The following is a 14,296-nucleotide window of genomic DNA, read 5'->3' as shown; positions in this document are numbered from 1 at the left end:
GAGTAAGATTGTTTTTGTTTTTTTCTGGACAAAGTTAGAGATGTTGATCATCTCAGTCTGAGCCAATTAAAGTTGATTCATTAATAAACAAAGGGAGAAGAATTGAAGTAAGTTTTTCTCTGAAAAAAATTCATCTAACTAGTGGCCATGACTTAAAACAAAGACAAACTTGGACCTCGAGTACTAACACACAGTGTAATCCGGAGTCATCTTGTATGCTGAGATTCGCCATATGATGATCAAAAGTTAAAGATGTTGAGATTTTGTTATAATTAACTCAAGGAAATCATTACATGGTATGAATCACAGACAGAACTATACTTGCAATAGAACATCAGGAATGGCCTAACTAAACTAAATGTAGGCAATGAATGAACTTTGTACAGATGCATCTCAATTAATTAGAATATTGAGAGAAATGCCAATATTTTCTGCCAGTTAAAGTGAAAATCTGATGTATTCCAAAGTTATAACATGCAAACTAAATTCTTTCAAGAATTTGTTTCTATTTTGATAATTATGACCTTTAGCTCAACAAATGTAATGTTTCTTAAATCATTACATAATAAACTGAGTTTAAATCGTTAACTATTCAATCTGAATAAATTATATTTATCTCTCAACCAAGTTCAGTACTCACAACTCCAGTCATGGGGAATAGTGCTGACTAGTCAGTTGTCAAGAGGATGATCATCTGACACCGTCCATAGGGAAGGCAAGCCACAGAAGGTTGTTGCTGAGAAGGCTAGCCGTTTGCAAGATGCTGTATTGACACATATTTACAGCAAGTGGACCAAAAAGGGAAAAGTGTGGTGGGGAAAGGTGCACAAGCAATAACTGCAGCCCTGAGAGGATTGTCAAAAAGGTTATTCAAGAGCCTGGAAGGGTTTTGTAAGGAGTGGACTAAGGTTAATGTAAGTATAAGAGCCACTACAAGCATTTGTGTCTTGGTATTAGGGGTGCAGCAGATGAAGCCCCTCTGGACACAAGTGTCTGACCTGGGCCAAGGAAAAAAAGAACTGGCCTGTAGCATGGTGGTCCAAAATTTTTATTTTTTTTTCTTCAGATTAAAACAATTTTTGCATTTCAAAATCAAGGATCTTGTGTTTGGAAGGAGAGTGGAGAGGCACAGAATCAAAGGTGCTTTAAGCTTGTGCAGTCTCTGATGATTTGAGGGGCCATATCATCTGCAGGTGTTGGTCCAGTGTATTTTATCAAATCTAAAGTCAACACAGCGTCTACTAGAAGGTTTTTGCTTCTGATCTGCAAACTACTTTTGCTTTAATGTCAATTTCCTCCTTATTCTGCAGGACTAAGCATGTCCGTGATGAGAATACAAGGGGTATAGAAACCCCTGGGTAAAAAAAAAAAGAAAAAAGGACAAGTTAGAGGCTGATATCAAGGCAACATGGGCATGACACAGACTGACCATCATGCCATCATAATGCTGATTCAACTGTGATTCATATAAAAGGGGTCCCAACAATGTATCAACTCCTGATTTTATGAATTAGAAAGGACTTGAAATATTACACTTTACATGTAAAAAAAAAAAATGAGGTTATTAGAAACTTTACTAGTTAGTTCTTGATACTTTCTGGTAGTAATTTGAAACTCAGACCTGTTCCTCATAGGTGTACGTGTACCTTCACTATATGTCAGTTGTGAACACATGTGATAATAAAACAGTGCATTAGGAACTATGACTATAGAGATATGAATATAAAGTTTTTATGGCATTACATTTCGAGGTTGGCTATCCCCCTGTATCCCTGCACAATATCTTTAAACCAAGTTGTAGCTCTGAGAAGTGCTCTTGAAGTGGACTAGGGTTAATTAAACACAGCCGTTGATCATACCACCCCAGCTGGTGAATCATAATTGTGCCCTTTACTGGCACACTATTGCGTACTGTCTTGCAAATAGTTACTCTGTAAGAAGTTGATTTTGACGAGAAGCAAGGTAAATTTGAAAGCGTCCTCTGCTGCCCCACCCAGCAGCAGCCAATGAGTGCGAGGGGCGGACAGCAGCCACTAGGGGAGTTGTCTCCTGCCAGGTGATCCTATTGGGCTGCTTTTTAAGAGAGCAAACACGCTTCCTCTTCTCTCCTTCACTGAACCCCCGCCTCCTCCAGTGATACAGAAATAGCAGAGGTTTGGCAGAAAGAGCACTTCTAGTTGTGAGAGTGGGGACACATCAGCACATTTTATCTGTCACAGCTTCCAAGGAAAAAAAAAGCCAGAGGTATTGGTTGGCATTGGCCTGAGGAGAGCGTTATCTTACGGCTGCTCAGCATCAGTAACTTCTGAGGAAAAAAACTTTATCTGTCTGGCTTAATACCAAGCCAAAGTATCCAAATTCGGAAAGATTACTGGATTATAATTTTAACACACTAAAAGCTTGTAAACCATATTCGTCCGCCACCGTGTAAGCTTGACAGTTGCAAACGTTACACTTTTGAGGGGATGGCATTGGACTTCGCTGCGGGCTGTGTAGGAGGTAAGTAGTTAACGTTTATGTTACTCAGCCACGTTAGCAGGGTTAACAAGTGGAAGCTAACGATTAGCATTAGCGCGTGCTTGGCTACAGAGTTTTTCCCCGTCGTCAAGCAACGCAGTGGCAGCTCGAGCTACATATTATGGGCTTTTATTTTGCTGCCACGTCTGAGAAACAGCATTTTCAAATCAGTTTAGAGGAGTATGGACTAAAAAATACGTTTTTGTATGTTTTTGCTCTACGTAATGTGATTCATTTGGAAATACCGGATGTATCGTTAAGATATTGATGCTACATTCCATACCTGTGCCTCACACAAAGCCAAGGAGTGGTGTTTTAGTCCTGTCATTTGTCTTCAACTTATGTAACAGATGCAAATTTTTCAGCTAGCGTTGAGTGGAAAGTTAAAGTTTTATTGTATCAGAGCAGGACGTAGCATCATGTTTTTTCTACGTGATTATTTTCTTACCAGATAGTAGCAACCCGCATCATTCCTTGTTAGGGAGTGACTCAAAAGATTAAAAGGAAACGCAACCATGTATCCCTGTTTGAATGGGGGTTGTACTGCCTCACCTCAAACCTTTGGGAATCTTGGCAGCTGTTTTGTCTTTGCCCAAGGCCAGGTCCTCCCAAAATGCTGTCTGTCACTTTACAGCACAGGGTCTTTGCTGCAGTTTAGAGACTTCAAAATTTTTTATTTTTTATAGACACAGAACATGTGTCACGTTAATACCTCTCTATAACAATTCCTGAAAGTGCTACAGAGCATTTTGTTAACAATACTGGGTTAATAAGTGCCGACTACAGGAGTTCTTGTAAAGCTTTGTTGTGCATCCCAATTTTACCTCACATTAAAGTAGTAATACTGTCATATAGTACACTTAAAGGAAGAGAAAGAAACAACTTGTTGTAATTTTACTAACAAGTTGCTACTATAAAAGACATTCCTGTGGTTAAAAAAGATTTGTTGCTCATTGGCCCAAGTCAAGGACAGGCCACTGTTAAGCTTTCGTCACTCGTACAGTGCAGTGACCAGCTGATCAGTCTCAGGGGGGACAGGCTGTTTGCTTTCCCCAGTGAGGTGAGCAGCTTGATCATGAGCCGCACTCCTCCCCAAACAAACGTGCTGGATCAATAAAACAGCTGGAGCACACTCATACTGTATAATTTGGGATTTGCATGGCTGTAGTTTTTTTACAGACCACTTACAAATTCATGCTGTCTCACATCAGTTTTTTGTGTCTTTTTATTTCTCAGGCGCTGCTGGTGTTTTGGTCGGTCATCCTTTTGACACTGTGAAGGTGGGTGTGTGTTCCCTCCTGTTCATTGAACTTATGCAAGCTAAAGTAATGGGTCATTGTAATACTTTTGTGATATTATTGTGACAGAAGAAAATCTACTGCTGATGATACCATCTATGATTCGTTTACAGAAAAACTAGACTTGCATGTATTCAAACTTAATGCAGTTGTCACATATTGACGGATATTTCTTTCATGGTATTTGTTTCAGTAACTTATGTGCCATGCTGAATAACTCTTTCACAAGTTTTAGACACACTAAAGTGACTAACCCCTTTATCCAGCATGTTAAAGTAAAAACAACTTAATAAATAAGTTGCTGCTTTAATGTCTTGTGTGGTTTAAAAGGTAAGAGTTTGTGTCAGCAATTTGTAAAATAATGTTCATGTGTAACTTCCTACTCTTAAGACTGCATTCCTTACGCATGCGCTTCTAAACCCTTCACTTTGCTTGTTTGGAAGGCTTGGAAGATTAAATATAGCACTGGGTTGTTTGAAATTATGGCCTACTCTAACATAAACACAGAGATAGTAAATGGTTTGGTTGTAGTTCTTTTGTACCTTGCTTTCAATGTCATTTTTCCCTGACCTGCTCTCGGGGAGAGCTGTCTTTAACAGCAGCAGTGTCACTGTGTTGTAGATGAGAGAGAGAAATAAACAACCTCTCCATGGAAATGTGACTTAGTAAGTATGGTCAAGGTCTTTTTTCCCCTCCCCTCTCACCTAATGTTTTGTTTTGTTTTAGAAGTAAAGCACAGAAGACTTTTGTTCATTCTGTTTATTTTCTCCCTTATCTTGCATCCTGTAGCATCCTTATTTTACCCTGAGAAGCACCTTTTCAAAGCACTGTTGCCTGCTTGTTTTCATTGAAACCTGTATTTTTTTAAGTGGTTTGTAATTTTGTTGAGCCTCATAACTCCGCCACTCAACTCTAAGACAAGTTCTGTTATTTACAGGTGAGGCTTCAAGTTCAGAATGTGGACAAACCTTTGTACCGCGGGACGTTTCACTGCTTCCAATCAATCATACGCCAAGAGTCGGTAAGCTATTGTTTTTTCTGAAATTTCTTTCAAAGTTTTACTTTAAAATATCCAATCAAGTCCCCGGGAATGTTATGTAACACATCGTAACACATTGTGCGGCTGCTTTCTATGCCAGTGAGGGGCATGGCCGGTACTCTGATTATTGAAGTGTCCAGTTACAGCCATATCTTGAAGTGCAGGCACCAGCCAGCACATCCCTAACATGGGGTGTTAAGTGTGTGTGTGTAAGTCTGTTATACAGGGTGGAGGAGGACCCTGTTTCTGCACAGGCTAAATAAAGCTTTGGACATCATGCCATGTGAGCTGTGCTTGGTCTCAGAAGGGGTACTCATGTTTCAAATGAGGATATATGGATTAAATTTCTTTGCCAGTAAAATATTAAAATTGTTTTGACAACTTCAGTTAAAAGTTTACAGATTTATGAGGCTTCAACCATTAAATCAGTATTGGCTTTTTTCATTTGTCTAAAGGAAACAGCATGTTAGAGGAGCGATTATGCATGTTTAAATACTTTCAGTAAAGTGACTTCTCTGCATTCCAGCTCAGCCCTTGTTACAGCCTCAAGGCTTTTCGACTTCTAAAATGAAGTTTTCTCTGACGCACTTCATGTCAGGCTACTGAGGAAAACACTCTGAAAATTTGAATATGAGCATATTCATTACAGTTTTTTGTATTTGCATATATTGAGTTTGATTCAAGTAGTTTAAGTTGAAAAAAATAGTGAGCTGATGTGTCTGTGCTAAAGATTCCAAATGAAACGTTAAAGCTCCAGTGAGGTCATTGTTAAAGCATCACATTAAATCAATCCAGAGAAAAGCGTCTCATAACTTCCTCTTTATACTTAAGGTTTAGACAGCCTCTTCTCCCATGTCTGGGTTTTGTCTTCGCTGGAGGCCTTTTACTTTTTGTGCTAGGTGTTAGATTGTACACAATGGAAAAATGTGTCCTGGCTTACCTGCAGAGCCTCAGCACAGATCTTAAGTACAGCAGTGTTTCCTCTGTTATCTCAGCAGTTTCTCTCTCTCTCTGTGTCTGCAGGCGCTTGGTCTATACAAAGGCATCGGCTCTCCAATGATGGGCCTGACTTTCATCAATGCCATAGTTTTTGGAGTCCAGGGTAACGCCATGCGCAAACTGGGCAGTGACACACCTCTGAACCAGTTCCTGGCTGGAGCCTCTGCTGGAGCGATTCAGTGTGTTATCTGCTGCCCCATGGAGCTCGCCAAGACGCGCATGCAGCTGCAGGGAACCGGAGAGAAGAAGTCGAAGAGGAAAATGTACAAGAATTCCCTGGACTGTCTGGTGAGGATCTACAGAAAGGAGGGTATCCGAGGCATTAATCGTGGCATGGTGACCACCCTGGTGCGTGAGACACCTGGTTTTGGTGTATATTTTCTCACTTACGATGTGTTGACACGCTCTCTAGGCTGTGAGCTAGAAGACCCCTATATGATCCCCAAACTGCTGTTTGCTGGTGGAATGTCAGGAATTGCTTCCTGGATCTCCACCTACCCTGTGGATGTGATTAAGTCACGCTTACAGGCAGATGGGGTCGGTGGGGTCAACCAGTACAACGGCATCATGGACTGCGTGAGACAGAGTTTGAAGAAGGAGGGGTGGAGGGTATTCTCGCGTGGACTCACCTCCACTTTGCTTCGAGCGTTTCCGGTGAATGCAACCACATTTGCTACTGTGACTCTGTTTTTGATGTACATGCGCAATGGGGAAGAATGTAGCATCCAGGACACTGAGCCACAGTCCGTCCAGCTGCAGTCTCTGCAGACACAGACGCAGCAGTTTGTGCAGCAGTGAGTATTACTACAGTCATCAGCTGAGCTCATGAAGGTTTGCAGCTTCATGCAGGTCTGTGATCTGTTAACTGGTGTTTCTTATCAGAAAGGTGAACTGATCCCAGGTAAGCATCTGCTCACCGAGCTTCAGCAAAATGACCACTTGTGGTATTTAAATAATATATATTTTAAGATAAAAGCTGCACTTGTATATATGGTCTATTTTTAAAAGTCTGCTTTTATGTACTTTGGTTTTTGAGTTTTAATTAATTAATTAAGTGAACTTGAAGGTTACGAGGTTACTGCATTGTAATGTACAGTGATGGTTACATGTGATTAACATTGTGAGTCAAGAAAACACTTTTTCTATAATGTTATTTTTGAGTTTTAAAGAAGAATGTTTTGAATTCATGTTCTGAATCAGCCGCAAATATCAAACATTCGAGTTCAAGAATTAATTTCTGAGAGTATTTTAAAAAGTGTCGTTTACATGGATGGCTTTTGGCAAAGTAACCACAGTAAAATAATTGTGGTTTTAAAAGCTGCATTTCAGGAGTTTATGGCAAAGCCTGTACATCGACACGTGTGTATACACACCCAGTTATATTTTTTAAAAAAAACCTTTTAGGTCATGACTGTGCAGAAACAAATGTTACAAAGATGCAGATGCTGTCTAAATTTTTAACTATTGTGAAATTACTTAGTATCAACAAATTACTTTTCTTTTACAGTGAAACAAATGTTTGAACTCAAACATGGCTATTTTTTTCTTTTATTGGACATTGGTCAGTGTCAAGAGAGAGCACCTTATGGTATGATATTTAAGCAATTGCACCAACAAATTATACATTAACTTAAAACAGTTTATATTTACTGCTTGTATAAGATTCAGTCGTAGTGTAAACTCATGCTGTGGCAAAGTGTGATTTTTAGACCCAGAATCATAAAACAAACTTACATGTCGGCTCAAATATGATGAAATAACTTGTTACCTTGTTAACCTCCGAAGTGTTATGAAATGGTAATGTAGGAGTTAAATTTGGCTTTAAATTTTGAGGTGTGCTACCACTTCAGACTAATGTTTTTCATGTTTGTGGAAACATAACTTATTCTACTCTAAAAAGTTAATTTATTTAACCTTGCAGGTTTAAAATGTGATCATCACGTGTCATGTGTAAATTAAAGTGCCGTGTATTCAGCGATGCTGTTACTTTCATCATCGTCATGTCTGTGTCTGCAGCCATGAACTAATGCTGCTGTTTCGCCTCTGCAGGGTGGATGGTGCAGATCTAAAACTGCTTTGGCCAAAGATGTAACAATGTAGATCTGTGAATTTTTCTGTTTTGTGCATTATTTTTATTGTTTGTTTTGAATATTAATAGATCCACTGTAATTAAATTTCTATCTTCTACTGCTCTGCCTCGTCATGTACATTTGCCTGGCTGTATTGGTGGAGGAAACATCTAGAAAAGGGCTTTTTTTTTTACTGTCTGATGGTGCCTCTGTTTTCTGCACTTGTTTGTGTACAATATCGTCCCCCAAGACGGCATGCACTCAATGATAAAATAAAAGCCACTTTGTCTCATGTTTACTGCTGTTAACTCTGTATTTCAGTTCCACAACCAACCATTGTATCAGGTATTTTAACAGAGGAAAAATAAAGACAAAAAGGATTACTTTTTCCACTTAAGTTGTAGGTATGAAATAATGCCATCTAGTGGTAATCCAGAACTACAGGCGTTAACTTATGTTTGGGGCTTGTCAGAGCCCAATTTGTAACAATGACCCAAAATGTAATTTTAAAAAAAAGAAAAAAAAAACATGTAATATAACATGGATTTATTACATTTTGTGCTCAGCAGTTTTCTGTGCATTATAGACCAGTTATTATAGTTCAGGTTTTAATAAATTAATTAAATTTCAAGTCGTTGTGAAAATGGGGCCCTAACAAGCCCTGCTTGTATCAAATGTAACAACTTGTTACATTTTGTTTTCTATTACATCTTACATTTTGCTTAGCACTTTTGTTACATTACCAACCAGTTATTACATTTCAGGTTTTATTACATTGTTCTATTACATTTTGGGCCGTTACAAATTGGGCTATAACAGGGTTTAAAGCAAATTGTTCCAAAATACTGTATTAGAATAAAAATACTTTATTACATTTTTTTACATACCTCTCTTTAAGAGTAGTTTTGTAAACACCTACTCATTATTATGCAAACAATATGTTTTGAAATTGAAATCAAATATCGATTCAATACTTCAGATACTGACACGATTTATGCCAAAGCAGGCATAGAAAGGGAAACACCTCTCACTCAAACACTTATAAAAAAAAAAAATTAACCCTTAGTCGGCTCATTTTGAGCAATCTGTGGTATGGCACGATGTAAATGGAGATTAATTGTGTTCCTTTATTGTGAAAGAAGGTCAACCCTCCGTCAGGTAGTGGCGTTAAAGAAAGAAGAGGTAGGAATGTATTGCTGTATCAGTAGAAGTCCTTTATGTTTACCTCTGACCCTGCTAGCTGTTTTTCCCTGTTTTTAATGTGCTCAAGAGGAAGGAGTCACAGGAGTAGCGCAGGAAGCGGTAGACCTCTTCAGCTCTGGATCGACTCATACAGCCGCCCTTCTGTATTGCTTCGACGGAGCTGCAGGAGGATGAAAAGAAAGGGACACGACATGTAAAAAAAGGGTCAAAAAGCAGTGTGTTCCTGTCTGCACAGAAATACTTGTACCTGTTGATGAGTTGTGCGATGGAACCAAAGTTGTGGCTCATGCAGAGGGCGTGGGCGTAGTTGACTGAGGGCAGGCTGGAGTACAGGTGAAGGGCCTGCTGCTTGTGCTGACCTTTGACCTCCAATGGTACAGCGATGCCCCGACCTTTCCGCTGCTCCAGCAATGCCAGATCTGCCAGCAGGCCGGCGCTCTCTTCTGGGCCACTGCTCCAAAGCAGACGCACTCCTGTCTTTACCAGTGCTGTCAAAGTGCTGTCATAATATCGGGTTCGCTGGAAGGGTCGGGATGCCTCACCTGAGACAAGAAAATATCAGACAGAAATACTAAGAGTTGTTTCAGAACGTAAGGGGACATTATTTTGTTCCTATTGAAATATTCAATATTGAATGATACAAACTATTATATTTATGAGCATTATTCTATTTTTTCTTAACTTATGATCAAATCATCTGGAACAGACCTGGTTTGGTTCGATCCTTCTCCACGATCAGACAAATCCGCTCAAACAATCCCTGCAAACCGTTCACTTTCTCTGCCAATCGCTTCCTGTTCTGCGTCGAGCCTAAATCTGATTGGCTGTGCCTCTCAACAGCCATGCGGGTGCTGACGATGAAGTAGCTGCCGTCAAGCGAGCAGACGTGGACTGTAGCTGAGTGGCGCTGACGGAGGCACGCCATCAGCTCCACCCCATTGCTGATGCAGCGGCTGTCAGCCAGGATGCTGACAGGCCCTGATGGAGCAGGAGACTCACTGACTGATGCTTCCTGGGCAGTGGAAGTCTGAGGCATGGAAGAGCCGGCTGGGTGGGCCTATACACAGGAAAACCATGATCTCAATAGAGTTAGAGAGAGAGAGAGTGTGTGTGTGTGTGTGTGTGTGTGTGTGTGTGTGTGTGTGTGTGTGTGTGTGTGTGTGTGTGTGTGTTAGTGTGTGTGTGTGCGTGTGTGTGTGTGCGTGTGTGTGTGTGTGTATGTGTGTGTGTGTGTTAGTGTGTGTGTGTGCGTGTGTGTGTGTGTGTGTGTGTGTGTGTGTGTGTGTGTGTGTGTGTGTGTGTGTGTGTGTGTGTGTGTGTGTGTGTGCGTGCGTGTGTGTGTGTACCTCTGGTTGTTTCTTGGAGGATAGCAGTGAATCTGGCACTGCAAAGTCCAGCTCATCAGAGAGCAGATGCTGGTTTTCTAACCTCTGGCGGCACCTGCAGGAAAAAGAAAGAAAACAATGTCCAATTTACAGTTTGTCAATATTCCGGGAAGCATCTCATCTTTAAACAACACACCTCTGATCAACACTGGAGACTTAGTCGAATATTCCCTTTTTTACATATAATGTTAAGATAAAGGGGAAGTAGGAAGTGAACAGCTGATCTTTGTGGGGGCAAAGCTGTAGTCCAGTCAGAGACCATTTTTGTTTTTTCTTCTCACTGTCTTGTTGCATAAAGATGGAGATTGCATGAAAGAAGACATCTCTATTATTTCCTATTCCCTTTTACTGAAAGCTAGCATAAGATCTGAATCAGGTTTTGTTGCTAAGTACATTTGCACAGGACTTGGTGTATTGGTGCTAACAATCAACAAAGAAATAACATGGGACTACCAACTACTCAAATAATACAGAATTACAAGCTATACACTCTGTAAAAAAGAATATAGAATATACTTTAAAAAATATAGAAAATTAAAGACGTGGAAATCATGGATGTCTGAGTTAACCTTTCATCCTCCCCCAAAGATTCTTTGGACTAACCTACCTCTACCACTGATTTTTGAAAAACGCAGTGTGTGAAAAAGAGCGAAACTTGCAGTACACCAGAAATACCAATTTGTCCTTATGATTTGGGAACTTCTAACAAGCCAGTCTACCTTGCATGCTTTTTCCCACAATGCACAGCGCTACTGTTGTTTTTCTTCTGTTTATTGCATGTGGCACTCAGTTTTAGGCAGTATACAGTCCCTACTACTATATAGTGCTACTATAGTATGTAGCGGCTTGTAGGCAGTTTGGAAAACAGAGCCTGAGTAACTTCTACATGCATACATCAACACCTTTTTGAAACGTGTGATGAATCAAATGTGTGAAGTCAGACAATTTCTATTTAACCATTTTAATTATGTTTTTTTGTATTTGCTGTAAACTACCCCTGAAGTAGCTCTTTGATCCAGATTGTGGGATCATAGCATCAATGGTTTTAACTTGAATTTAGATTTATTCTTTCTGAATGTAATGGTGAAATGACATGTTGAACAACAGGTTTGTTGCCTTACTTATTTCAGCTCCTGTCCCTGGTTTGGCTGATAGTTACCTCCACCTAGGAGGTTGTGTTTTTGGGAGAGTTTGTTTATTTGTTATTTTGTTTGTTTGTGAACAACATAACTCAAAAACTAATTAACAGATCTTGATGACATTTTAAGAATGGGATAAGAAAAAACTGATTAAATTTTGGAGGTGATCCAGATCACTGTCTGGATCCAGGACTTTTTTTTAAAGGATTCTTTATCATTGTGAGATAGGGCTGTTTTCACCATATGTGTATATAACTCCACCATAAATGGTCAGATTGCTTTGTAAAACAATACAAGACAAGGTCACCATAATTTCTGACAGATGTAAAAGTATGATCAAGATCCTGCCAATATTCTGGGTGCTAAGATCTGGAATATGAAACATGTACTGGGTCATCATAATTTTCAACACTGTCAGGAAACAAATTATCATCCAAACCTGCAACTAACACCAAATTGTAGCAGACAGTCTGCTGAAAGAGAGTATAACATTAAAGTAGGATTAAAGTGTTGGTGACAATCACGATATGCTTGGTGAAAGTCTGTGCTCTCTGAGTGCTTTTCTAGGTGTACATGCAAGATATTTCTACACAAATATAAATAAGAAATTTTAAACAATGACCAGAGCTTGTTATCCAGCTTTGAACCTGTTGCTGTTGTTGTTTGTCTTTGTATGTGATAAGTAGTATTTTGCATGTTTTTGTGCCGACATTTAATTCTTCTTTACCTCTCATTTTGCTCCTCCTTGCTGATGGAGCTTCTTTGTGCTTTGCTCAGCTTTGACACCTTAGATGCTATAGACAAGGAAGATGGAGGCTTTTGCTGCTCCTGAGGTTTGCTCAGCTCTGCCTGTACTGTCTTTGGCCACAAGGGGGCAGCAGGATTCCCTCCTGTAATGCCAGTTTCTTTTCCCACAGTTCCCTCTGCTTCATCTTCACTGGAATCCTGAACACGTATGACGCGAGAGCGCTTGGGTTTGACCGCGGCTCCTCGCTGCTGGGCAGATTCAGCAGTGGTTTTGGCTCCTGCTCGGGCTTTGTGGATGAAAACTCGACGTCTGGTGGCGTACTGCCTCCGCCCATCCACGTACGAGTCTTCTGGCATAAGTTCAACATCTTCCTCTCCGTAGTCACTACTCTCAACCTCCTCTACCTCACTTCCCACCACAAAGCTATCTTCTGCATATGTTTCATCCATTTCAGGAACCTTTGGCCAAAGAAACACAGACTGAGGTCAATAATTAAATACTATAATAAAAATAGTACTTTCAGCCACATACTTTTAAGAAAAGCTGAATTATACCTGTGAAAATATGTCCATATTGTGATGATTTCTGTATGACATTTTGAACTTGCCATGGACTGCAGGGCTTCTCACTGACTTCATGTAAACACCACACATCTCAGAGTCTGACACAGAGAACAGACACCATCTTTAAAAACAACACATATTTTATCCTGCTTCAATTCTAACTGAGAAAACCGTGTACCATTAAGCCCCTGAGAAAAGTGTGAGTTGTCGACAACAAAGCCTTCAAGAGACTGGTTCAGCTCGTGTCCATCTTCTTCATCAGATGACACGTCTACGCCCTCCTCCTCATCTGACAGCTCTGCTTCTTCGTCCAGAAACTGACGCCCTTTTCTTCTCACAGCGAGCTAAAAACAGGAATGATGGAAAATGTCAAGTTTGACAGATGCTGAAGGTGTTTATGCGGCTGACAGATATTTATAGACTTGACATTTTTCTGCTGTTGGAGGGAGATCATTCCAAAATGTGTCTTATTTTATTTTTTTTAAGCAACTAGTGGTGCAATCTCTTTTTAATTTCGTCTGTATCTGCATAGATCTGTGAGACATTTATCACATTGGTATGAAATTGTGATAAACATCTTATATAACACAGATTCAGATCACAGGCCATCTGTAGACACACTCACACACACCTTGGCTTTACCCGGATGGTCTTTCCGTCTCACAGCTGCTACAGATCTGTGTGTGTACTCATTCTTGAAATCGTCATCAGAAACAGCTCCGCTCTCTGTGTCATCAGACTGGAGACCAATAAAGAGAATAATTTAGAGCAGTCCTTCACGCTGGTGCTGCTTAATGAAGCTGTGTGGGATTAAACCATTAATGCAGCAAGAGCATCAACACATGCAGTGCATACAAAGTGTTCAAATAAATGTTGAAAAAATTGAGCCCCATGTGGTGAATGAAGATCGTCTTACTGTATTGAGAGCAGCTGTGCGTTTCCTGTTCACAACAAGCGGAGAGTCCACATCACTGCAGATCTTTGACTAAGAGGGAGAAAAAAAGTAAATCAGATTTTAAACACACAAAGTGTCCACTTTATTAATGTCTGCTTTCTGATTAATGTTTGATTCATTTCACAAACAAAAACGCTCTTCACTTGCAAGCTGGTTGCCATAACAACCATGTTTCATACCTTAAGAATGACTGACAGCCTGAGTAATACCAATCAGATATCTGATTCAAATGTCTCCATTATTTGTATGTGACCAGAAATGGCTTGATTCCAGCACTATCTGAACATTTTTTTTCAATCTTATATATATTCTTTTTTTGAATTATAAACATGCATTGGACCACCTGGGCTTTAACTCTGACTTTTGTTTTTTCAGAGATTT

General features: G+C 39.9%; 2 protein-coding genes across 2 annotated transcripts in view; one reads left to right on the top strand and one right to left on the bottom strand.

The window, feature by feature from the left end:
• The first annotated feature begins 2,068 nt into the window (after positions 1-2,068).
• slc25a29l (solute carrier family 25 member 29-like) lies at positions 2,069-8,199 on the top strand. Its single transcript, XM_074691757.1, has 4 exons — positions 2,069-2,499; positions 3,754-3,797; positions 4,753-4,836; positions 5,878-8,199. Exons 1-4 carry the CDS (start codon positions 2,466-2,468, stop codon positions 6,649-6,651), a joined length of 936 nt encoding a protein of 311 aa, XP_074547858.1. The 5' UTR covers positions 2,069-2,465; the 3' UTR covers positions 6,652-8,199.
• Positions 8,200-8,465: 266 nt separating this feature from the next.
• fancm (FA complementation group M) overlaps positions 8,466-14,296 on the bottom strand; it is a 49,513-nt gene continuing 43,682 nt past the window's right edge. Inside the window, exons 16-24 of the mRNA XM_074691755.1 lie at positions 13,877-13,945; positions 13,592-13,699; positions 13,139-13,304; positions 12,952-13,058; positions 12,377-12,855; positions 10,472-10,565; positions 9,834-10,182; positions 9,373-9,667; positions 8,466-9,285 (exon numbers count right to left, since the gene is read on the bottom strand). Coding sequence (XP_074547856.1) covers positions 9,159-9,285; positions 9,373-9,667; positions 9,834-10,182; positions 10,472-10,565; positions 12,377-12,855; positions 12,952-13,058; positions 13,139-13,304; positions 13,592-13,699; positions 13,877-13,945 — 1,794 coding nt within the window. The 3' untranslated portion in view covers positions 8,466-9,158. The remainder of the gene's footprint in view (positions 9,286-9,372; positions 9,668-9,833; positions 10,183-10,471; positions 10,566-12,376; positions 12,856-12,951; positions 13,059-13,138; positions 13,305-13,591; positions 13,700-13,876; positions 13,946-14,296) is intronic.

Source organism: Halichoeres trimaculatus, unplaced genomic scaffold (genome assembly GCF_033239565.1).
Source record: "Halichoeres trimaculatus isolate MK-OKI-2021-1 unplaced genomic scaffold, fHalTri1.1 fHalTri1_scaffold_17, whole genome shotgun sequence".
NCBI lineage: Eukaryota > Metazoa > Chordata > Actinopteri > Labriformes > Labridae > Halichoeres > Halichoeres trimaculatus.
This window is presented reverse-complemented; position numbering and strand designations above follow the sequence as displayed.